The 24,027-nt window shown below is 36.9% G+C and overlaps 1 protein-coding gene across 1 annotated transcript in view; it reads right to left on the bottom strand.

The window, feature by feature from the left end:
* The window catches only part of LOC149413150 (dynein axonemal heavy chain 1-like), a 137,506-nt gene that overhangs the window by 26,731 nt on the left and 86,748 nt on the right, over nucleotides 1-24,027 (bottom strand). The window contains exons 35-54 of the mRNA XM_089645421.1: nucleotides 19,087-19,241; nucleotides 16,234-16,351; nucleotides 15,440-15,643; nucleotides 14,116-14,329; nucleotides 12,988-13,150; nucleotides 11,397-11,515; nucleotides 10,689-10,894; nucleotides 9,459-9,621; nucleotides 9,184-9,344; nucleotides 7,283-7,498; nucleotides 6,953-7,047; nucleotides 6,728-6,866; nucleotides 6,001-6,163; nucleotides 5,610-5,779; nucleotides 5,093-5,314; nucleotides 4,153-4,314; nucleotides 3,885-4,062; nucleotides 2,557-2,687; nucleotides 1,305-1,410; nucleotides 322-480 (exon numbers count right to left, since the gene is read on the bottom strand). Of these exons, the coding sequence (XP_089501547.1) occupies nucleotides 322-480; nucleotides 1,305-1,410; nucleotides 2,557-2,687; nucleotides 3,885-4,062; nucleotides 4,153-4,314; nucleotides 5,093-5,314; nucleotides 5,610-5,779; nucleotides 6,001-6,163; nucleotides 6,728-6,866; nucleotides 6,953-7,047; nucleotides 7,283-7,498; nucleotides 9,184-9,344; nucleotides 9,459-9,621; nucleotides 10,689-10,894; nucleotides 11,397-11,515; nucleotides 12,988-13,150; nucleotides 14,116-14,329; nucleotides 15,440-15,643; nucleotides 16,234-16,351; nucleotides 19,087-19,241 (3,244 nt within the window). The remainder of the gene's footprint in view (nucleotides 1-321; nucleotides 481-1,304; nucleotides 1,411-2,556; nucleotides 2,688-3,884; nucleotides 4,063-4,152; nucleotides 4,315-5,092; nucleotides 5,315-5,609; nucleotides 5,780-6,000; nucleotides 6,164-6,727; nucleotides 6,867-6,952; nucleotides 7,048-7,282; nucleotides 7,499-9,183; nucleotides 9,345-9,458; nucleotides 9,622-10,688; nucleotides 10,895-11,396; nucleotides 11,516-12,987; nucleotides 13,151-14,115; nucleotides 14,330-15,439; nucleotides 15,644-16,233; nucleotides 16,352-19,086; nucleotides 19,242-24,027) is intronic.

Genomic DNA, 24,027 nt, shown 5'->3' with positions numbered 1-24,027 from the left:
ACTCTCAGTATCTCTCTGTTGAAAGACCGCCATTCAGAATCCAAATAATCCTTGAAATGTTGAAATTAACCGTGTTTGGGACAAGATCTGAATAGCTAGGCATTTCCAACCCTTACTCTTTCCCATATTTTCCCTCTCCCCGCTCTCTTCAGAATCTGCTATTCCCCAGACTGAAAGAATCCTGAAAATCTTCAAATTTTTATTTATTTATTTATTTTATGCAAAAAATAAATTGTACAGTAGATAAATTTTTTAGTATTATTTCTTCTTGTATAAAATAACACATGTAAAAAAAAAATAATAATAAAAAAAACAGGGCACCTACCTTAATGGGGGCAATATTGAAAACCATGCACAAGGACTCGATGACCATCACCACACCGGCAGGGGGGCTCTTCATTGCTTTTACTTCAACCACATCATTCTTGTTCAGGGACTTCAAACTGTTCTCTGCCGCTATCAGGGCTGGGATGGCCTCATCTATTACGGAAATAAAACAAGTATTTATCAACTTATTATGTTACTAGCGTAGACACGTAAAAATCTCGGTTAGTCTGACTTTTCGACAAATACAGATTCAAACAGATTGGAACAGTCCAGTTTGGAAATTAAAATATTTTTCTGTTTAAAATATTATGTAGCTTTTCAACAAACCTGGGATGCGTGGTCCCTAAAACTAGAACCACATTCGCTCAACGACGATTCTGGTTCATCGCTCTTAACCTTTTAAATGCCAGTAGGTAGAAGTGTAGCTGTGCACAGCAGGCCAAGAATGCGAGTTAACTCGCTCTTGGCACAGAAGCGGTTAAAATATACAATGCTTTAAACACAGATATAAAGTCAATTAATTCTATATCCCTTTTTACTACCCGTGTAACTGTAAGTTTTATCTTTATTTCTATTTCTATTATGATGTGTATTTTTTAGTTTTTGTTTTACCATATCAATTTGCTTTTCCGTTATATTTTATTATTATTATTCTTACATGAATCATGTGCGACCGCCATAATAGTGTGGTAGTTAAGAAAGTCACCAAAATGGTAAACTTTTTAATATTTATAAAATAAAATAAACAATAAGTAGGTACTTTATTGCTAGTCTGAATTCTCAAAACAACACTTTCAATTTTGAAAATGATACATAAATTCACAGCAAATCCAAGTTCCATAGGTCATTGAACGGTAGTTACAGACAGATAGACGGAGTCACAAGTGAAATGAGTATTTTTAATGTTAGGAGGATATACAACAGTGTGCAAAAAGATAGAGCAAAGAAACAGATAAGAATATTCTGTGAAGACTTACCAAGGTCCCTCTGGGCATCAGCGGCCAACAGTTCTGTGTTGTTTTTGATCACTTCAGCAGCTTCTTGCTCTCTCTCCACCTGACCTCTGGCTTCCTCCGCAATGGCCTGCGAATACAAACAAAACATTAACCTCTTGAAACCCAGATTTTCGGTCGACAAATAGCTAAAATCAGAAGAGTTTGCCACAACGTGCGCCACATATGTGACAAATGAGATGCGAGAACTTTTTAAATGTTAAATCGGTGCCATAGTGTCCGTTTGGCGTTAAACAGAATAATATGGATGAGAATATAGTGTGTTGGCGATCCACAGGTTAAACAATGCACTCAGCCACCATCCACGGAAGCCACTATTCATTTCCCTGATATTGATGGTTCACAAACTATTTTAACCCTTTCAGACCGTGTGTATGTTTGAAAGATTTCGTTTTTTTTTCTCACTATCTAGAGTGAATAAAAATTTGCAGTTTTCATTTTCCAATTGCTGGTATAACTAGCCTTTTATTTTTTATTTCTTACTAGAGCAATCCCGATGAGTTACAAAACTCACTGTAGGACGAGAGGAACTTACAATAATATACATATAGATGGAGTTAATGTTTTGAGTGCTGTTTTTTTTTAATTCGATTTTAGTAGCTAGTTCAGGCGGTAGCAATTTTTAAATTTTGAAAGGTGATTTTTGTGTTTAATGTGAAATGAATTTTTTCTCTGATTTTTTGTGATGTAAGTTTTGAAGGTATTTTTTCAATGTTTTATTTTTATGTACTTTTGAAAATTTTTAATAACATGTTCTATATTTGGTATACAATGAACGATTTGTCATTTTATATAAAATTCGCCCTCTGAGACCTAAGATTCTTTAAAATGAAACTAGCAACTTCTACTGTTGAAAAACTAAAACTAAACAAAAAAACACTGACAATTTTCAATATCAAGCATAAAATATGTTCTATCGCTGTCAGTTTTAATTAATGTCTGAAAAGGTTATTTAATTTTGAAATCTGTCCTGATGATTTGTACTGCTCGGCTGACCAAAACTTTGGTTTGAGAAGGGAGAGGAAGTGTAACGTAGGTTATTACCCTAAAATTCAAACAATATGCGCCTTGCAAAACTTAGATCATATCTCAGTTACAACAGCCGTCTTAGGAAATCTGCTAAATAAATACATACCTAGGTGAAACTGATCCTCTATTGAGGACAAGTTGCGGCTAGGATTGGTTTATATACATGTCAAGTGGAGGTCGTACTTACAGTATCAATTGAGATCTGCTTAATGACCTTAGCCATCTCCACGGCGGCCACTTCCATGATGGGCTTCAGCTTGGCCAGTTCTATCTGCAGTATCCTCACATCTCCCTCTGTCTCGTACAGCTTGTCCAGTCCTAAGGAACCAAAGAGGGAACAGATTCTAAATTATGTGGCAGTTCCCACTCTCAACATGCATTTATGTTTTTGAATGCTGGCAACTCCGAAGCGTGACCTGTTGGCTATTTCAGAAACTGCCCACTATACATTCGGTTCTAGGCTCCTCTCAAGCCAACATCTTTACTTTAGTATCCTGGTAATTATTGCCATCCTTCTGATAATATAATAAGTACATGGTAGTTCTGTGAACATTAGACCTCGTGTTTAAAAAACTATCGTACTAGTTTTCTCTTATTTAATAAATTAAAAACAAAATTTCCTCTAAAATTATGAGATTTACAAGTAGGTACATAAATACCTATTTACTTAATTATAAACCATAAATATTTTATGTACCTGATATTCTTTTAATTTCAAATAAGGAATTATACAATTTATCCAAAGAAAAGTCAGCAACTCAATAAATATTTTTTTCAAACTTTCTTAGGTATGATAATATTGATTATTCCGATTTGACAGCTACAGTAGTTGTTCCGTCACGCCGTTTGCTTTGATAGGCCGTGTGCTAACCAATCGTATCGTCAGAATTTGAACTATGTAGTTTAAATTCGCACACGTCAGCTATAACCACGGAGGGCCATGAGCCGAACTGTCGCACAAAAACCGTTCGTCCTGTCAAAACACCATCGCCGGTTCTTTATCGGAATAATCACCTTACATATTTTATCGCAATTTAATTTAAAATAACGAGTGCTAATGAACCACGATCACCGTCCCAGTGCTGACAGATGAGTCTCACCATGCAGATTCCATCCACCACCCGGTAAGTTGATTGTGAATTAACGTTACGCATTGTGTTTTCGCATTCGCCTGTCACAAGCCATAGACTTCATTTATGCTTTATCTGTGTGGAATAGCCCTTTAATGTGCGGCTATTCCAACCTTTGTTCGTTCCTCGAACAGTAGTAGAAACCACAATAATGTGAACTCTGACGGGATGAAAAAGTAGTATCCAACAATGCCATCATCTTGAACCGGAACGTAACATTGTAAACGTAACTAATTTACAGACCGAATGCCAAATGGTCGAGTTAAAACAGGACTTCATTGCGCTCAGACTACAAAACTGCAATACATAAATAAACTGTTATTATTATCACATTGATTACATGAGTTCCAAGAGTGGTCATCACTACTAGGAGGGTTTTGCTCACCAATTTTGAGTGCCTTGTACTGCTTGTTGATGGCGCCCTTCTTCTTGCCAAAGAGGTCGGCAAAGCTGCCGAGTAGGCCGAGGTAGGAAGCTGGCGTCACGTAATTATTACGCCCTAACTGCTGAAGGAACTGCTCGCTGGCCTGCGTCACACTCTGGTGCGCAAACTGGCACATGGTCTGCAAGCAACACAGAAGGATTAGGGACAAAATAGAATGACACAGATTAAAAAGAAACAGTCCGCCGTGGCATTAAAGCATGGGACATACCACCACTCCATGGAACTGTTCATTTGTCATGACGAGGTCCGGCATGCTCTCCAGGGTGCTGCGGGCCACCCCCTGCAGGGCCGAGTCGGGCCACTCGGAGAACCAGTCCACCGTGCAGCAGTTGATCAGGGAAGGGAACTGCCGTAGGCGAGATCGGAATATCTGGAACAGACGCCGTCATATTAATTCCCACTGCATTAACCTCTCGAACGCTGAGCTTCTGCAACCTAATACCTCCGTGGTGGGCTATCTATATATATAATAGCTACATACAATCAGAAAAATGTTTTTTCTCTCGAATTTTATAAAAAAATATGTAGTAAAGAATTACAAAAATAATAAATAAAGTTTTATTATATTTTCCATTAAGATTCTAGAAGTTTTATTATATTTTCCATTAAGATAAATATTCTAGAAGTATTATTATATTTTTCATTAAGATAAATATTCTAGAAGTTTTTTTATATTTCCTATTGATAAATAAGTTAAAAATACATGAACTGTGCTTTAGCCGGGCGCATTGAAGAATAATGTAGTATTAATCTTGTTATTATTTTTAAATGGCTGCTCTTTACAAAACGAAAAGAAAGAACTCTCACTTCATTGTTTATTTTGTTTCCAATTGAATAAGATTGATTTTAGTAAGCTATAAGCATTTTTGTGTGTTTTGAGCCATCTTTAAGGATATGTCGGCCTTCATAAAACATGGGTACAAATTTACATTACGAAACTAATTGCACAAAAATTTTTTCATGACATTACGTGTAAACACATTAATTTTATGAAATAAAATAAAGCGTGCATTAATTTTATGAAATCAAATTAGTTTCGCGCCACACTGGAATTTTTGTCTTGTCCAGCTTGTCCGCCTGGTTCCAGCTAAAGTTGGTGTGCCCAACATCTACCTTAAGCTGGAACAGAAGAATTAGTGTGGTCTTACCTCCCCGATGGGTGACATGCATATGACCATGTGCAGGTTGCAGCGGATGCGCTTCTGGTAGTAGGAGAACAGGTTGGACTTGGTAACGGGCAGGCCCGCTTCCATGACGGGGTGACGCAGCGCCATGTAGATCTTGTCCAGCTCGTCCGCCTGGTAGATGTTAGGCACATCTCCGGCGCTGAGGATGTTGTTGATATCCTCGAGGAACGACTCCAATTTTATCTGGAATCAAATTAACAGTCAGTTATTCGTGTTGACGTGCTGAAAATAGTATTTTACGTCCTGGGTTCAATTCCTAGATGCTACCGAATCCTTTTCTCACCCGCCATGTTAAGGGTGTCACTGAGTTATGGCGGACCAATAAAGGAGTATCCTAGAGTACACAATGACATAATGCAGTCTAATGGAATAGTACCTGAGTAACTCAGAATACACAATGATATGATACAGCCTAATATAATAGAATCTGAGTATCCCAGACTACACAATAACGTAAAACAGCCTAATGGAATAGTACCTGAGTATCGGAGAATAGAAACATGACAGATCTGTTCTCCAGTCCGGACTTCATCATGGCCTTCTTGATATCGTCTCTCCAGTCCGTGTTGCTGTAGGACTTGGTCACCTCAATCTGGAAGAAGATCATCTCCGCCATGTGGCAGGTCAGGCGAGACAAACTTTGACGTCCTGGAAAAATACAAATTATGCGACCCTTAGCTCAAATAAAATATGGATTGACGAAGATACTCCCATTAACTTCTTGGTTAGAGACCACTATTCAGAATCAAAAAGATGCTTGAAATGGTTTGAGCTATGTTTAGTAACTTCCTTCAGCCTCACAATATTGCTCTTCAACAACATAGATACTGTTGTGCAGTATCTCAAAAAACAAATGACAAGTATCTTACCCGAACCGCCCATGCCCAGCAATAAGGCGTTCCCCATGGGCTGGCGGATGACGCGCGAGATGCGGCAGATGTGCGCAATAGCGTCACTGAACAGCACCAGGTTCATGGGGGCCGTGGTCATGCTGTTGTACTCGCCCATGTACGTCATGAGCACTTCCTCTAACTAAAAACACACACAAAAAAATATATCCATAACATAATATTATAATCCAAGAAATGAAACACAGATGTGCGAAGGAGATTATTATTGACATTGTGGTAATAAAATAACATCTAATTGCAATTAATGCTTCACATTTCGCTAATGATAATGCGCAAAAATACATCCAAACACACGCGTGCCACACAACCAGAACCATGCTGCCTAGAATAGAACAGAAGCAGCATTTCGGAAGGCGGGTACGGGTACTGCAGCGCCGGAAATCATTTATTGGATAAACAACAACTCTACCATAGGTCATCCTGAGTGATTTGTCCAGGTTTTGGCGTTGCATGTGTCTGCCCACCAACTGCGTGGCAGACCGTGTTGGGAAAGGCCTTCCCATAACTTCCTCTCCTTCCTTAAAAAGACTTTCCACACGGCGTCCCCAAAGATGACATAGTATTCTGTGTGGAGTGATTGTAAAACAAAAACTTTTTAAAAAGTACGCCATTCTCGTCTCTGGCTACAGTTTGTCTGCAGCTTTTCATCCTCCCTATCCTCGTTAACGAGTAAAAACAGCTTTACCTGTTCAACGTCTGTAATACGAATGTATTTCTTCTCATCACTCATCACATCCATAAAGTCCCCGTAGAGCAGCGACTCATTCCCAATAGTCTCGTCAGGATCCAGATTAAAGAAAGTTTTGATTTTGGTTCGCAGTAAACTGAAAAGCATACACAAATCGAAATAGTTATTAATGAAAAAAAATGTAATACAATAATTTTCATTAGTCACAGGAACATAACTCACGTAGCAAACCATTGTCGGTCAGCATTATTGACGAGCCTATCCTGATATACTCGGCAGTTCTCATGGTACCACAGACGAGCTATTTGTCCCCAGTTCTAAAAAAAAGATACAGAAATAAATTAAAGCAAAAAGCAATAAATTTAATATATATAAGTTAAAATAATCTATATAAATAAATATTTGTAATAGAAGTGAATGGTATAAAAAGTCAGAGACGCCCTACACATCCAGGCATTGTGGGTTCGATTCCTATACTAGCTAAGTTCAGTTATTCAAAACTTGGGAATGTTTATGTCGTTCTTTTATAAAGATAAGAGAAAATGCACCTACATTGACAGTTCCTGGCTCCAGCATCAGCAGTCCCTGGAATACCTTGGCCAGGTCGCGCAGGTTGAAGGTGTAGTGGGACTTGGCCGGCGTGGGCAGCAGGTCCCGCATGATGGTGGAGAACACCTCCAGTGTGGCCGTCAGCAGCGGTTCCAGCACGTCGGAGCAGTTCACTGTCTTCTGCGACCATGCCATGAAGATGGTTCCGAAGATCTCGCGCTGGGGTTAATAGTTTTCAAACAATTAGAATCAATATTGTAATGAATGTGCGACCAATATCTTGTGAGATCGCATGAGTGCAAGACGACTGGAGATATAAAAGGAGTATGGAGTAGGAGTACTTATAAGTATAAGATTATCCAGTGTTTCTTTATTATCATCTGTAATCCGAAATACATTGTATTTATCCCATCAAAAAAAAAAGTTAAATATTAAAACACCTCAGTGGAACAGTTATATCTTACGCAGATGATACAATTATCATAATTAAGGGTAATGACTGGAAAATTGTAAATGAAAATGCAAATAATGACATCCAAATCCTAAAAAACTGGTTCGATACAAATCTACTTACAATTAACGCAAAAAAAACGGTTTATATACCATTCACAATAAATAAATTCAAAACTTACCCCAACATTCATATAATAATACACAAAAAAAAATGTAACAAAGATGTTTGTAATAAATCATGTACCATACTAAACCAAACAACTGAAATAAAGTACCTCGGTGTAATTGTAGACCAACATATGAAATGGAACAGACACATATGTGAACTTGTTAAGCGCATTAGAAAATGTATCTATATATTCATTAGATTAAGAAATGTTCTCAAGCTAAACAACCTGAAAAAAGTCTATTACGCACTAGTCCAATCATTACTTCAGTATGGAATCATTGGGTGGGGAGGTGCATATGAAAAAATTTTAATCTCTGTAATAGTGGTACAAAAACTAATTATTAAAGTAATTTTGAAAAAACAACCAACATTCTCTTCAGCATCATTGTTCAAAATTTTCGAAGTACCAAAAATTGAAGACCTCTATAAAAAAGATGCGATATTACAAATATATAAAGAAACTGTAATAAAAAAACTTAAATTTAACTCATCCTTAAGGCATAATTTTAACATCCAAATTCCTCTATTTTCAACTCAACAAATGCACAATAATTACATTTACAAAGGCATAAGATATTTTAATAGTCTTCCCGAAGAAGTGAAAAAAATACCAGATTTTATTTTATTAAAAAAAAAGGTCAAATTTATATTTAAAAAAAATTAATATCACCTTTCAAATGTTATAACTTCAATTCATGTTACAACCAAAATTAACGTTACAATCCTCTTTTAAGTTTATATTTATTGTACTGTATTTATGTTAATTACCGATATAAACATGAAATAATTGTAAAATAACTCCTACGCCAAGCTCAAGAGCTAGCACTCTTCATTGGAGTAGAAATTAAAAAAAAATATGTTTTCACTATTACCTATTATTACCTAATTTTATGTACAATGTAACAATGTTATAAGTTAAACAATAAAAAAAAAATAAAAAATAAAAAAAAAATAGTTAAAAATTTTACAAAAAATGTAAAATAGCAGAAATACACAATTTCCTTTTTAGCAAGACAAAGACGATTCTGAAAGTACAAAATCAAATTGTGAGTGAAATACTGGAGTTCACTGATCAGTTAAAGCCCTAAAAGTGTGTTGTGGGCGTGTCTGTGCGCCCATAGTGTCAGTATTATCTTACGAGTACCTTGGACACAATTGATCAAACACTTTGATCATTGCACAATTGATCATTGCACAAATAAATATGGACGACATGGACGGTTTGCCCTGTCTAGGTTACAGCAATGAGCATATAACTTCATAACATCATAATCTGACCTACCTTGCTGTCGTCTTCCATGTCCGTGAAGCCGATGTAGTGGAAATGTCTCAGTAGCCTCATGCTGACGGGGTTCCTTCCCCCACCGGGGGGCCCCATGGCTCCCACGAAGCTCATGTCCACCATTAAACGGAAGTCACCCACGTTTTTTCTGTCATACCAGCCTGAAACAGATATACATAATATGTGTTGTGAACATATTATACATGGAACACATTGCACATACATTAGTTGCAGTTTTTGACATTGTTAAGTAGTAGCTTGAATGAAAAAATAACCTTGAAAGTCCATCCATTGGCGTAGGATTTCAATGGGCGGTTGAGCGCCGTACACCTCGAGGGCCGGCATATTGAGGTCGTCTATGAAGAACACCTGCTTCTTGCCCACAGGGGGGCCCAGCACCCCCCGTCTGCGCTTCTCCAGCTTCAGCTCTATGAGATCCTACATGATAAATGAAAAATTAGTGACATAGTAAAATATGAACAATCTTTATAAATTGTCAATATTATAGTCAATACTTCGTCCAGGAGCGACGAACGACCTAGACAAGTGTAAACAAGCAATAGTTGCACACTAATGAAAAATATTATTTTGAAAAATTGTCATAATTAATATTTTATTTTTAATACCCCACAAGTGAAGTCCCAACTGCTCCCAACAGTCTGGAGCAAGTGAGACTATGGCATCCCCAATTTGGGTATATTGTGGGGCCGAAGGTAGGGAGAGGGGAAGGATATGGGGAAGAGGAAGGTGGAGTATCTGATTATGTATTCAGATCTGGTCGCTAAACACGGCCAAAGCCATTTAGTTTCAATTCTGAATAGTGGTCTTGCACCAGGGCGATACTGAGAGTATCTTCCACTCTAGATTATTATTTGAAATGAGTAATTTGTGATAATAAATCGCCGTTTAATGGTGGATTCCGTTTAGTGGTGCAAATTAATGAAATAAAATTTTTTATTCATATGAAGCGGTTACTTTGTGATGTGACATTATAATTTAAAATTAAACAATAACTTTGTAAACATCACTTATAGGTAAATACTTAATGCCGACCGGGTTTCACTACAACCGTAGCTTCATCAGGGCAGTATAATATAAGTGATGTTTACAAAGTTATTGTTTAATTTGAAATAAAATTTACTTGCTCATGCCGGGATTTGAATTTGCGACCTCCAGCTTGTCGAGAGCCGTACCCCTCGACCATGAAGGCCGTCAAATAGTTACAAATGATTTCATACTTTATGTTGCCCTTTTGATGGATTCGTTATTTATTTTCTAGTTGGGTAAGTGTGTTTTGCATTGTTTGGACAAAATATTTACGGTAATATTGATCGTATTATTGGTACTTTAGTTAGATTACGGACATCATACCGATCCTGATTTGATCAAAACTTAAATGGGAGGAGAATCGGTGTTTAATGGGGACGGTTCTAGTTTCAACTAATTGTCAATCAATTGCGATGGGGTTTGAAACACACCAACTTTAAAAAGAAAATCGTACATACCTGGGTCTCATTAGCAGAAGTCCTGGCAGAAAACACAATGAAGTCACAGATGAGGTTGGGCGGGGGGTTGCGCTGCAGCTTGGAGCGCGCGGCCAGGGTCTTCCCGGAGCCCGGGGGGCCCACGCACAGTGCCGCCTCGCTGTTTACCAGCTTGCAACCTAGCACGTAGGTGCTGCGTATGGTGTCGATGGTTGGCACCTCCATGTCTGATTGTAAAAAATATATCCCAAACATAATTTTTCTTTTAAAAAGAAAGACAACTTTGAGGTTACTTTTGGTAAATGTAATATTAGTTACTTTGCAATAAGAATTTTCAATATTATTGGAGATAGCATGAAGAAGATCCGAACAAACCTCATTCGATCTTCTCAAATCCTCGAACCACTTGGGGTGACCTATGACACAGGTGTTGGTTATCTAACAAATTAATTACAAATAACCATTTACAAAAATATCTCTCCATTCTTCCACTTTGGATCAGATGGTGATAATAATAATAGTTTCAGTGCCGTTTTCTCATCACCTCAAGCGAATCCTTGATAATTCTCAGTTTACCCGGTCTGTGTCTGTCTTGTAAGACGATAACGGTAGGCATGATACCAGTACTGCCGTCATAAGCAAAAAGGCAGCTAGGAATTCACAAAAATAATTGGTTGCACGTTACTGGGTAATATTGTTTTGTGGTAATAAGTGGAAATGTTTGTTAACCTGTGAAGTTCATCTCCAAATTGACCACCAGTTTAGTGGTGCCTTCCATCCAGTTCCTCCAGGTGGGAGGAATGGGCTCTCCGTCGTCCGTCAGATCGGTAAAACCACCGTCGTTTAGTCTGAAAATTCAATAATCCTTTTTAAGTTTGCCCTTAACACATTGGGATTTTGCGCCTTTTAGTACATGGTACATTGATAGCAATATTATTTATTTTTGTAAGTAGAATAGTTTTTTTTTTTAATAAATATTTATCAAAGGATTATTTAAAGTCCACATCCGCTTGAAGATGCCATACCATGAAGAATCTTTTCTCCGTGAGCCATACTGCCCCACTCGATGTCTGAATTCATACTAAGCGGATTTTGGCTCGGGGATTGCTAGCGAGTCATTGGCTCAGGGCTTTGCCACATACGGCCAAGCCAAGCTATCGCTTTTTGGCTTGGCTCTGTGGATTTTGGACTCGCTGAATTTCAAGGGGAGGTTGCCGAGTCAAGCCAAGCCACCTGAGTTTCCCCACCACGGCGCAGGGCTATTTGACTCGCTGGCTGTGCCACATATATCCAGCTTTTTTTTTATTTTATTTTTTTATTTGTATAAAGATTACATACAATATTATTTATACCCGCTAAGCTACTGCAAGTAGCTTGTCAGCAGGAGATTAGTTGCACCTATAATAATAGTATAGTACATAAAATTAAAATAATCATCAACGCTTTAGCGTAGTAATACATACATTTCTTTATTTTGTATGAAACGTGTATTGTGTACATGATCCACCATTGTTTTATACATTGTTTTAAATACATAATTTAAGCAGTGTTAGAAAGTGACAACACCATGTTTTGTATTTATATTTAAGGCGATGCTATACGTAGTAATTCAAAATCATGTGTTTTTGGTTTGAAAATTTGGTCGCCTAGAAATGTTTCAGATGCTTTAATTAAATACTGCGAGTAGAATACATCTTGGCCTTTGAAATAATTGAGTATTTTTTAGATAAGTATTTTTATAAGCCCAGAAAAAAATAATGTATAAGGCCTATGAAAACTGCTTTAAAGTTCAAAATTTCCTACTTACGAACCCATTTTCGGTTATGATTTTATTGTATAATGTGGAAAAATTAAGTTATTTATAAAATGATCGGAAATTTTTTAAATATTTATGCCTGAACATCCACAAAATAAAATAAAAGGTACTTTTGGCCATGTTTTTTTCTTGCATAAATCAAAACAGGCGGATGGTGTTAAGCGGGAATTTAAACCTTATCGCCATCTACGTAAGGGTTGTTATTGATAGCTGCTCAATTTAAAATACTACACCACGTAGTGCATCGCCTTAAAAGATATCCATAGACGCTTTCAAATAATTGTCATATATTCCAAAAAGTCATTAACCCCCATTGCTCACGTGTTTGCGAAAGAAGCGACAATAACCTTTGTAATATGTGTAAGTAATTTTTTTTTCTAGTTTCGTATAAAATGGTAGACATCATTTAAAGTAACTTGACGATAAAATACCCCCAATCGTCTGCTTTAGCAAATTGAGATATGTATTACAAAACACATTATTATATTTACAGTTTAAGAATACCTGTAGTCGTAGACTGTACCCTCATTGGGGAAGGGGCACTTCTCGGCGCGTGCCTTCATGGCTTCCCTCAGGTGCTGCGAGAACTTGAAGCGCGAGTCCGTGTCGCAGGTGGCCCCCACCGACCACACTAGGCACCACACCACCCAGCAGGGCGCCAGGTTCACTGTAAACAAGACAGTACAAATCAGTGTTAACCGGTTAACTACCAGCGTTGGAAAGTGAAGGTTTGGAAAACTCCGATATGTAAACTTGGAAAGCTCTGTCACCCATATTCAACACGCTATAACTTTCAAACGTAGGTAGTTAAAAACCGCACATGGACAACAATTTTTGATTCATTCAAGCACAACGCCAGCATAAAAACAACAATTCACGACAGTTGTCGGATGAATACTGAGCAATGAAAGTTATGTTGACGCACACGCCAATTGGCGGGTGCAGGGATCCTCAAAACATTAAAATAGTGCCAAATGGCGTTGGTAGTGAACCTGTTAAATACTGAAAGATACATAAAAATTAATACTACTTTCATAAATGGGTTTTAAAATAATATTAAATGAGAGAAAAATGGACATTAGCACTAAAATGGAAGGCGCTCCAGAGAACTAATATCTTTGACACCTTCAGAATCAGTGCACAGTTGGAAGATCTAAAATTTGTAAAAAAATTTTCACGTGAGAATTTAGAATTTACTGTGTTCGGTATCCCAGAGGATGAGGAATAAGGGAAAGGAAAGAAGTCTTTATGTTTCATAATCACCCCCAGATAAATGAGATTTCTGAGGCATATGGGTGGCACAACTTTGTAAAATCTTGAGATCCGGAATGAATGCAAGGCTGATGTAAGCGTAATGGTTAAGATTAAGAAATGGACGCTTAGATGGATTGGGAATGTAGAGCGGATGAATGAAGAAAGGAAGTCTAAGGAGAATATATGACGCGGAAGCGAATGGTGGAAGAAGTCTGGGGCGCCCGAGTAATACATGGCACAATCAAAGGAATCAAATACTTGAGACGGGGCATGTCAAGAGTCAAAATAACAGAAGAGTATGTATGTGACGATGTATGAATGTGAATGAAGCAAGGAGCCTTGCAGAGAAATGGTGTGATAGTTAGTTAGTTTAATCACCCATGTTCTTCTGGTGAAGCGGTCCGGGGGGAGCACGACCGTCCTTGCCGGTGAGCGGTCGCAGGCGCCAGGAAACCAGCTCCAGGAACTTGATGACCAGCGAGGGGTCGGTGGATCCCAGCAGCTCCCGCAGGCCTCCCCGCAGCACCCCCAGCGCGGGGAATAGGTAGTGGTTGAACAGGTTCTTCAAGTCGCTGCGCAGGAACTCGGCTAGCTAAAATTATTCATCTTTAAACATACGTTTTGTCCTTCGAAAATTTCAGGGTGTTTCGGCACATCTCCATACTCCACTTAGAAGGCTGGAGAGTGGCTCAGTTAATTAAAAACCTTACGAAGCAGGGTTCTTACTCTCTGATGCCAGTCAATAAGCTTGCATATAGTATGTATTCCTACGTATAATAATTGTATTATAAATGTAAGTAAATAAATAAACAAAGTATATATAAATACGGAATATGGAATTATTGCTTGGGGAGAAGCAACAAACTCGGCTATCAATTACATAGAAACCGCACAGAAAACGATCTTAAAGGTAATACTAAAAAAACATAGACTGACTGATACAGACCAAATATTCAACAGCTGTGACGTACTAGATATACGCCAATTATACGTTAAAACACTACTAAACTACATTTTTGACAAAAAAAATAAATTTCAACATACACAAAATAACACTAACAGACCAGTTAGACAAGCGTACAAAGAAAACATAAAAACTCCGACAGTAAATTCAAGCTTTGGACAAAGACACTACCAATACCATGCTATAAAAGCTTTCAACAGTGTAAAACTTGAAATTAAAATTGAGGAAAATAAAAATAAATTCACACACAAAATTACAAAATGGATTAAAGAACAAAAAAGACAATACATATTACCAAAATGTCATAGCATAAAATAAAAATAAAACCTACACGTAACACACAAAACCAATATAAACACACATCACTCACAAACACACAAGATAATTTTCAATGTATTTTTTTTAAATTTTAAATATATTATTATGTACTATGTATTTTTAATTTTAAATGTATTGTTTTCTCTTTAAATGTATTATGTAGATTATATTTTCATATTATAAAATGAAGGCCTCAGCACGGGCAAGCCACCCAGTGAGGCCTACATTACTGGAAAACTTAAAATGTAAAAAAATATTGTACCAAATTAAAAAAAAAAAAAAAAAAAAAAATACTCAGGGTCAGATCAACCCTTAGCATCACTAGGCTGAAGCCTAGGGGGCATCTTGGGTGATCGGCCATAGGCCTGGGCCCTTTTCAAAACTTCTTCTTTCTCAGTGAATGGATAGCTTCTATAATACCGGTGGCAGTTGCGTCTTCAGCCATATGTTGACCAGCGGCTGGAGGCCCACCACAGTGGTGTCCATATAGACCATACCGCAGCGGGACACGGTGGCCGGGGACGCCACAGCCAGGTCCTCCACCTCGAAGATCATGCGCTGCGTCTCTGTCATCTTCATTATCTCTCCGCTGGCCAGGCACAGCTTCTTGTTGTCGTCCAACACCTGCAGTTTACAAACATTGTGTCTATTGGAATTCGAATTAGATTCCTATAATTACTGTTGTTTGAGTTTTTATTTTATGATAGAGAGGATATTCGAAAAAGGGGGGCACTTCGTCACATAGTTGTTACACTTTCTTTCTTCATGTACCCTCATTCTATGTATAGCATTTCAAACTTTAACTCTTTATTGTCAACTGAACTATAACAATTCAGAAGGAAGTGAGGTAGCAAGAGGTAATGATGTCGAAAGAGGTACTAAAGTAACAGGAAATGATGAGGTAAGAAAAGGTAATAGGTAAATATGAGGTAATAAGATAACAGAACAGACGAAGTAAGAAGAGGCAATGATAAGTATTAAGATTAAAGAAAGAGATGGGCAACAGAAGATAATGAAATTACACAGTAAGTTGTGAGGTAACAGTAAGCAATGGAATATTAGGAACTGATGGGTTAACAGGGGGCGATGGGGTGAAAGTAGGTAGAAAGATGACAGGGAGTAATGGGGCAGCGGGAAGTTAAATGGAGGTAAACAGGACGTGATGAGCCAAGTGATGATGATGGTTTAACGGAAGGTGAGTCGAAATTTCTTACCGTGTTCATGTTTTCAATCCAGACAGCGTCCACAGGTCCATCAAACACGTACCAGCGCTTGTCCTTATCTTCAGCAGCGATGCCCCCCCTCACCAGACTAGACAGTATTCCATCAGTCCTGACATACACAAATAAAAACACAATGGAAAAAAAATTTGAAGGATTATTGGACATAGGGAATTGGATCGCCATCATCCAATTCTTCATGTCCAAGGGCGCGGTTTTGGCCTTAGCACTGTCCAGCCACCTAAGTTTAGGTCTCTCTTGAATACTTCTTCGTCCCATTCTTCTTCTTATCAAGAAACTTCTTTTGCTCCATTGACTGCTGAAGTGCCGTATTAGTGAGATTCTATAGTATATGTGACGTCAAAAGAGATATTTATTTATTATATTAAAACACAAATAACTTTGTTTACATCACTTTAATATATACAACCTCTACATGTTTCATGAACGAAGTTCACCTCATCAGGAGTAAGTTTACTGTTACAAAATATTCGATTTTGGGAACAAGTCAAAATTTTGTTTAACAGATTTGGGATTTGCAGTTAAGATTTTTACGCAATCAGCAATAAGGAACGGATTGAAAAATATTAGCACTTAAAAAGCATATATTCATTTTGATCTACAAAATCATCAAAACAACGATTGTGAACACATAAATTGTTTTATATATAAAATTAAACATAGCATTAATAATTCGTAATTTAAAAATGATTAAAACCGTGAGAAACTCAAACGCCCTGTGATCGGTCGGCGAGTTCTGAAAGCACTCAAACCGGAGTGCCAAGAATGTGGACAATTTGTGTGCCATGTTGCGCAGTACACTGCACATTATTTCAATGAAAATTTAAGGTATTTTTTGTTTTTATAGTGAACCTTGTGGGATTTAACTTACTGTTAACCAACAAAACCGAGCTACGTATGACCCTGTCAGATTTCAATCGTTTTGGTGGGCTTTGCAAAATGAAAACTTTGAGAATTATTTTAACTATGAAATCGACATTTGTAAAGACTAGATAGTGATTCATTTACTAACAAATCACATAAAGCGAGACGGTCACGCTACCTCCCCGCTCACCGCAATTTGGTTTGTTCCCCTTCACCTTATGGGTAAGTACAGTAGAACCCCGTTAATTCGAACCCCGATAATTCGAAAAAACGCGTAATTCGAAATTTTCGCAAAAAAAAATTCCGCTGAAAATTTTTTTCATACAAATTTTTTTTTAATTCGAAATTCGTTAATTCGTAATTCGAAATTTATTTTTGTCCGCGCGCGAAAATTTGTTCGTGTAATTCGAAAAAATTTGATTTTTGCGAAAATAAATCATAATATTTCGTAAATCTGAATCTAAAAGTCAGCCGTGGCGGTAAAACGCCGAAAAATGTATTTTTACGTGGTTATACATCGTCCTAATTAGTATTATTATTTTGTAAATCTGAATCGATTTACACTGCAATGTCGTATTTATTTCGAATATCCGAGTTTAAAAGGCCGAGAAAATACATTTTACGCGGATATATGTCGTAGTTTTACGAGTTTATGCCAAATATCTGAATTTAAAGGGCCGGCCGCGACGAAACTCGGCCGCGTAATTTCGATTTACGCGTAAATATATCGTATTTCATCACCGCGACGGAAATTGGACGCGAAATTTCAATTTACGCGGAAATATATCGTATTTTTACTAACTTTACTTCGAATATCCGAGTTGAAAAAATACGGCGCGACGGAAATCGGCCGAAAAATTTCGATCCATGCCGAAATATGACATATTTTTACGAATTTACTTCAAATATCTGAACTTAAAAGGCCGGCCGCGACGAAAAACTGCCGACAAAATTCGATTTACGCGGAAATATATCATATTTTTACGAATTTATTTCGAATATCTGAATTTGAAGAGCCGGCCGCGACGGAATACGGCCGCGAATTCTCGTTTTACGCGGAAATATATCGTATTTTTACGAATTCAAATTCAGATATTTGAAATAAAGGGCCGGCCGCGACAGAAAATTACCGCGAAATCTCGATTTACGCGGAAATATATCGTATTTTTACGAATATCTCAATTTAAAGGGTAGACCGCGACCGAAATCGCTAGCGAAATCTCGATTTACGCGTAAATATATAGCATTTTTATGAATTTATTTCGAATATCTGAATTTGAAGAGCCGGCCGCGACGGAATACGGCCGCGAATCCTCGTTTTACGCGGAAATATATGGTATTTTTACGAATTCAAATTCAGATATTTGAAATAAAGGGCCGGCCGCGACGGAAAATTACCGCGAAATCTCGATTTCCGCGGAAAAATATCGTATTTTTGCGAATATCTCAATTTAAAGGGTAGGCCGCGACCGAAATCGGCAGCAAAATCTCGATTTACGCGTAAATATATAGCATTTTTACGAATTTATTGCGAATATCTGAATTTAAAGGGCCGGCTGCTACGGTAATCGACCGCGAAAATAAAGAAATAATTGGTATTAATACGAATTTACAGCTAAAATACCACCCGGATTTGAAGAGGCGGCCGAGAAAATCGATTTTCGGAGTATTTTTTTTTTTTTTTTTTTCATAAAATTTCGAATTACGTGGGAATTCGTTAATTCGAAATTTGATTTTTGATGTCCGCTGGATTTCGAATTAACGAGGTTCTACTGTATAGGTTTTTTATATCTACGTCTATGGTATCCACATTCAGTCTGAGGGCTCCCCCGTCCAGGCTTAATGGGTTCAATCTTAGCTAAGTCTGCCATCATGAACATGAACCCACTTATAATGGTGGCAGTTAGACGAATTAAAAATATTGTCAGGTTATTCGTAACCTGGGAAATTATTATTACTTACCATTCGTGGGTCTGCAAGTCAAATTCCCCGTAGAGTTGTCCCATTGTGATGGACTTGGGGTTGAGGGCGAACGTGTGAACGGTGGTGAAGGGAGTGCCGTCGGGGCAGGGCTTGCCCTTCAGGGCCGTGATGGCGTTCCTCAGTATCTGGTAGCACTGAAAATTATTCAACAATTGTTAATGAACATATTATAATATGGTTCCGAGACAAAATAAAAGAGCGACAAAACAGAACATTGAAGAAAACAAATAACCAAACCTAACCTAACATAAAATAAAGTAACCTAACCTAACCTGTCATTTTATAATGCTCTTTTATCCGGTTACCATTATTGTATACCTGCATATGTACATAACTTTTTGTAATTATTACATCCTATTGGTTTTTAAACCTGAAAACAGTTTGATAATGCCTTCGAAGGAAGAGGGACTTGTAAAAATAATTGACTAGGTGTAGCGAAGCCCTGTTTTAACTCAACCATTTGGCATTTCACCTGTCTGCAAATTTGTTTATTATGTTGCGGTTCCAGTTCAAGATGGTGGCCATATTGGATAATACCTTTTTATCCCACCAGAGTTTATATTTATTTATTTTTAGTTATTACATAGTTGTAGTACCTATTACGTATGTCCATAAAATATCATTACGTAATTTCGCCTGAGATTGTTATAAAAGGAAGAAAGTGTGTGGATAATAATAAAAATAATAAATAATAAATGAATTGAAAACAAGAATTATAATAAGCTCACGAATAATTGACTGTTAATAAATAGGAGTTTTGAAAAATGATATAAAATATTTTTGAAATATGTCATGCTAAGAAATTTAATAAGTTAGTTTTGTATGTTAGAAAGGAATCATGAAAGATGTCTAAATGTAGTAATTTTTCGTAATGGGTGTATGTTGTGATTGCGCGAGTAATAACTGAATTGTTTGCTGCATTGGTATTGTTGGCTTCAATATGAAATAGTGTAGTGTGCCTGGTACGCCTCGTTGGAACATTTAAACCAATGACGGATAGCAATTCGGGACTATCTATTTTATTATTTAGCAGATTATGTAGAAACAACAGGTCTGACAATGTGCGTCTTTTTTGTAAAGTTAACATATTATTTGTAGTATTGTTGTATTTCTTGAGTAAATGTTTCGAAAATTTATTCTGTATACTTTCTACTAAATCTATGTATACCTTATACATATTGAGGATTCCATATTGTGGAAGCATACTCCAGTGGACTTCTGACCAATGAACAAAACAACATTTTCAGAGTCTTAGCACTTTTGAAAACTTTGCATATTCTTAATAAGAAACCTAGCATTCTGTAGGATTTTGAAATAATGTGTTCATGTGCTTGTCAAAAATTAATTTGCTATCTAAGTAAACACCTAGATCTTTACACGTAGACATAGGTTGTAAAGGTTTGTTATTCAAGTTGTATGGATAGATGATTTTGTTTTTATTTCTAGTAAATGTAATCGAGTGACACTTAGATATGTTTAAGGACAATAAATTTGATTCACAATATATGCACAAATTATCAAGATCGCTTTGCAATTCCATACAATCGGATAAACACTGTATAGCTTTATAAATTTTCATGTCATCCGCGTATAAAACAAAGTAACTATTTTTAAAGCAAACGCAAATGTCATTTATATAAATATTAAATAAGAGTGGTCCAAGATGCGACCCCTGGGGCACACCTGAGACGATTTCCGTTAAGCAAGATGCAAAACCATTGACAACCGTGATTTGGTGCCGATTATTGACGTATGATGCGATCCATCTATAGAGGTCACCGTGAATTCCTAGACCTAATAACTTTTGTAAAAGAATATAATGATTAACACGGTCAAATGCTTTAGAATAATCCGTATAAATGGCATCTACCTGGCATCGCATATCCATTTGAGCATGAAGAAAATTTGTAAAAAATGCAAGATTTGAAGTTGTGGAGCGATTTTTCATGAAGCCGTGTTGATTATTTAAGAGTGAGGGTGAGATAGTAGAATATAATTGATCGTAAACAATTTTTTCCAATACTTTACTTAGTATTGGTAATTTGGATATAGGTCGATAGTTCGAGACATCATTTTTACTGCCATTTTTATATATTGGGGTAATCAAGGCTGTTTTCCACTTGTCGGGAAATGTTCCTTCAGATAGCGATAGTTTGAAAATAACAAAAATGGGGGGTGTCAATTGTTTACTACAATAATTTATGAAGATCCCTGGAAGTTGATCATCCCCTGGCCCCTTTTTGATATCAATGGACTTAAGGTATTTGAATGTGATGCCTTCATTGATCTCGATTGAGTTGATTATGCTATTTGAATTAGAGCAAAGACTGGCATTGCTTGTATGTGCAGGTTGAGCATTCGAAAATACAGATCCAAAATACTCAGAAAATAAGTTGGCTACTCCTCTACTGTCATTAGCAGTTTTTTCACCGTAATTCATATGATCAGGGATGGCAGGAGATTTTCTTTGAGAATTGACGTAGGACCATATTTTTTTAACATTATGCTGTATACCGGATTCTATTGTAGAAATGTAGGTTTTGTAAGCTGCTGAAGCGACTGTTTTTTGCCTTTTGCGAAGCAATGAAAATGAGAGATAATCAAGGGGGTTCCGATAACGCTTCCATTTTCTAAAGAATTTTAATTTTTCTTTTGTTATTTTTATTAAGGCTGCCGTGTACCATAGTGGATATTTTCCAGATTTCACAACTTTCTTAGGAATAAACGTTTCGATAATCTGTTCAATTATAACATAAAACGAATTTAACGGTGTATTTACATCCGGTGCATTTATAACGGTTGACCAGTCGGTTTCTTTCAGTCTCTCATTGATCTCTGCATAATCTGCTTTATGGAATAATTTTATTGTTCGAGGAGTTGAGAGGGTTGCAATAGTGGATGGAAATTCTAGTTCTACAATCAATGATTTATGATGAGCATCTTCTTTAACTAATGGGTGGTCGGCAAGCGACACATTAACTGAAGTGTTACAGAAGACGAGGTCCAAAATTCGACCGTATTTGTTAGGTAAATGGTTAAATTGGGTTAAATTTGCAAAAGATAAGCAGTTAAGTAACGCGAGTGCGCATTGATCTCTATTACTTGGCATTTGTTGATTATTCCATTCGATATTGGGCATGTTATAGTCGCCAATGATTAAAAACTTGTCTTTGGGAAAACGGATTGTTAAGTCAGAAATAGTATTGGTATGACTAGTAAATAATGCTAATCTTTCTGATGATGTTAATTTTGGACCGACGCTAGGTAAATACACACAGCACATATGAATATTATAACAATGACGATTTGATTTTGATGTATTGACAGTTATCCAGATATCCTCAGCGTCTGATTTCCAAGAGCGAGGGGTAATAAAAAATTCTTTTTTAATTCCTATGAGTACGCCTCCGCCAGTTGATTTACTAGTGCGGTGTATATCCCTATCATTTCTGTAAACAGAATAGCGATTATATTTTGATGAAATTCCAGTGTTTTCGAGCGCAAACCTCTTGAATTTTGATAAAAAATTATTAATGAATCATGCATTGTGAATTTTCGGTAATTACATTATTATGTTCGGTTTCTGTAGAATATATTTGAAGAATATTATATTCTAGAGTTATGTTATTAGTCATGAGTCCACTGGGCTTAGCAAAGCACAACATACTATTATTATCAATAAAAGTGAGTGAGTATATTATAGAATGTAGTAGTGAGTAGTTAGTGTAATTATTAGCATGTGGGGTTAATGTAAAAAGGGTGATATTGAAAAAATTATGAAAAAAAATACGAAAAAAATAGTAGTTGTTAGAGGATAGGTGGTTTAACATTGAAATGGTAGTTAGATAAGGTTTTTTAGCTGTAATTCGCATGAGACGTGTATGGGTGTTGATGTTTCGTTTTTCCGTAGGTAGATTTTTGCACTTCTTATCCATAAAAACTGATAGTTGTGTTCGTTTTTGAAGGCTTTAGCGCACCTCAATATAGATTTATTCTTCCGCGTGAGATGGTCGTTGACGAAGATCCTCTGGTCAGCTCCAACCATCCCGATGGCCTTGGTAGTGATTCCTTTTCTTTTTTTGATGGCTGCGACAAATTCGTCCTTCTTCTTGCGGGAGGTGAATTTGGCGATTACGTTACCAGGACGTCCATCTGTCGTGGCTTGTGTACGATGGCGCTTACTGATTCTGCTAACGTATTCAATGTCGCTTTGATGGAGAGGACATCCAATGACTGTTGCGATATTCGACATCATGGTAGGTAGATTCTCGTTGGTGGTCTCAGGCATTCCATGTATTTCTATATTGTTGGATAGTAGTTCCTGGTCCCTTTCGTTGTTTCCCCTCTCTAACATGTAAACTGTTTGTTTTAATTCTGAGACCTCCATTTCTAGCTTATCAACTTTAGCTAATTTTTCGTTTATAGATTTCATATTACTTGAAAAATCTTCCATGACATTATTATTATAAATGATGACTTTTTCGAATTCCGCCATTTTACTGCTCATTTTTTCTATTTGTAGCGCCATTTTTCTAATCTCAACAGTTAGGAGTACGTTGCTTTGATCTTCGGAGCAGGATTGGGTATCTAAATTGTCCAGGGTTTGGGTACAATTATTGCACTTCCACGCATCCTTTTTACCTTGCGACATACGTTTAAAAACACTTGCCGGAATATCAGCACATTCGAAATGGATGGTGCATTTGCAGGTTGAACACTTTATACACTCAGCCACTTTCAGCTGCTTAACGCAATATTTGCATGTTGTATCCATCTTATGTTTGGCTTGTGGCTGCAATAGGTTACAATACTGTGGGTAGCTTGAAGATTTTTGAAAAATAACTAAAACTCTAGATTTAGCACTTTTGACACTCCAGACAAGCACTCACTTTCGTATTTTAATTCACTTCTACGAATATT

This window comes from Hesperophylax consimilis, chromosome 22 (genome assembly GCF_061612785.1).
Source record: "Hesperophylax consimilis isolate HC1 chromosome 22, BYU_Hcon_1.0, whole genome shotgun sequence".
Classification (NCBI taxonomy): Eukaryota; Metazoa; Arthropoda; class Insecta; order Trichoptera; family Limnephilidae; genus Hesperophylax; species Hesperophylax consimilis.
The sequence above is the reverse complement of the archived record's forward strand: the minus strand, read 5'-3'. Positions and strand labels throughout refer to the sequence as shown.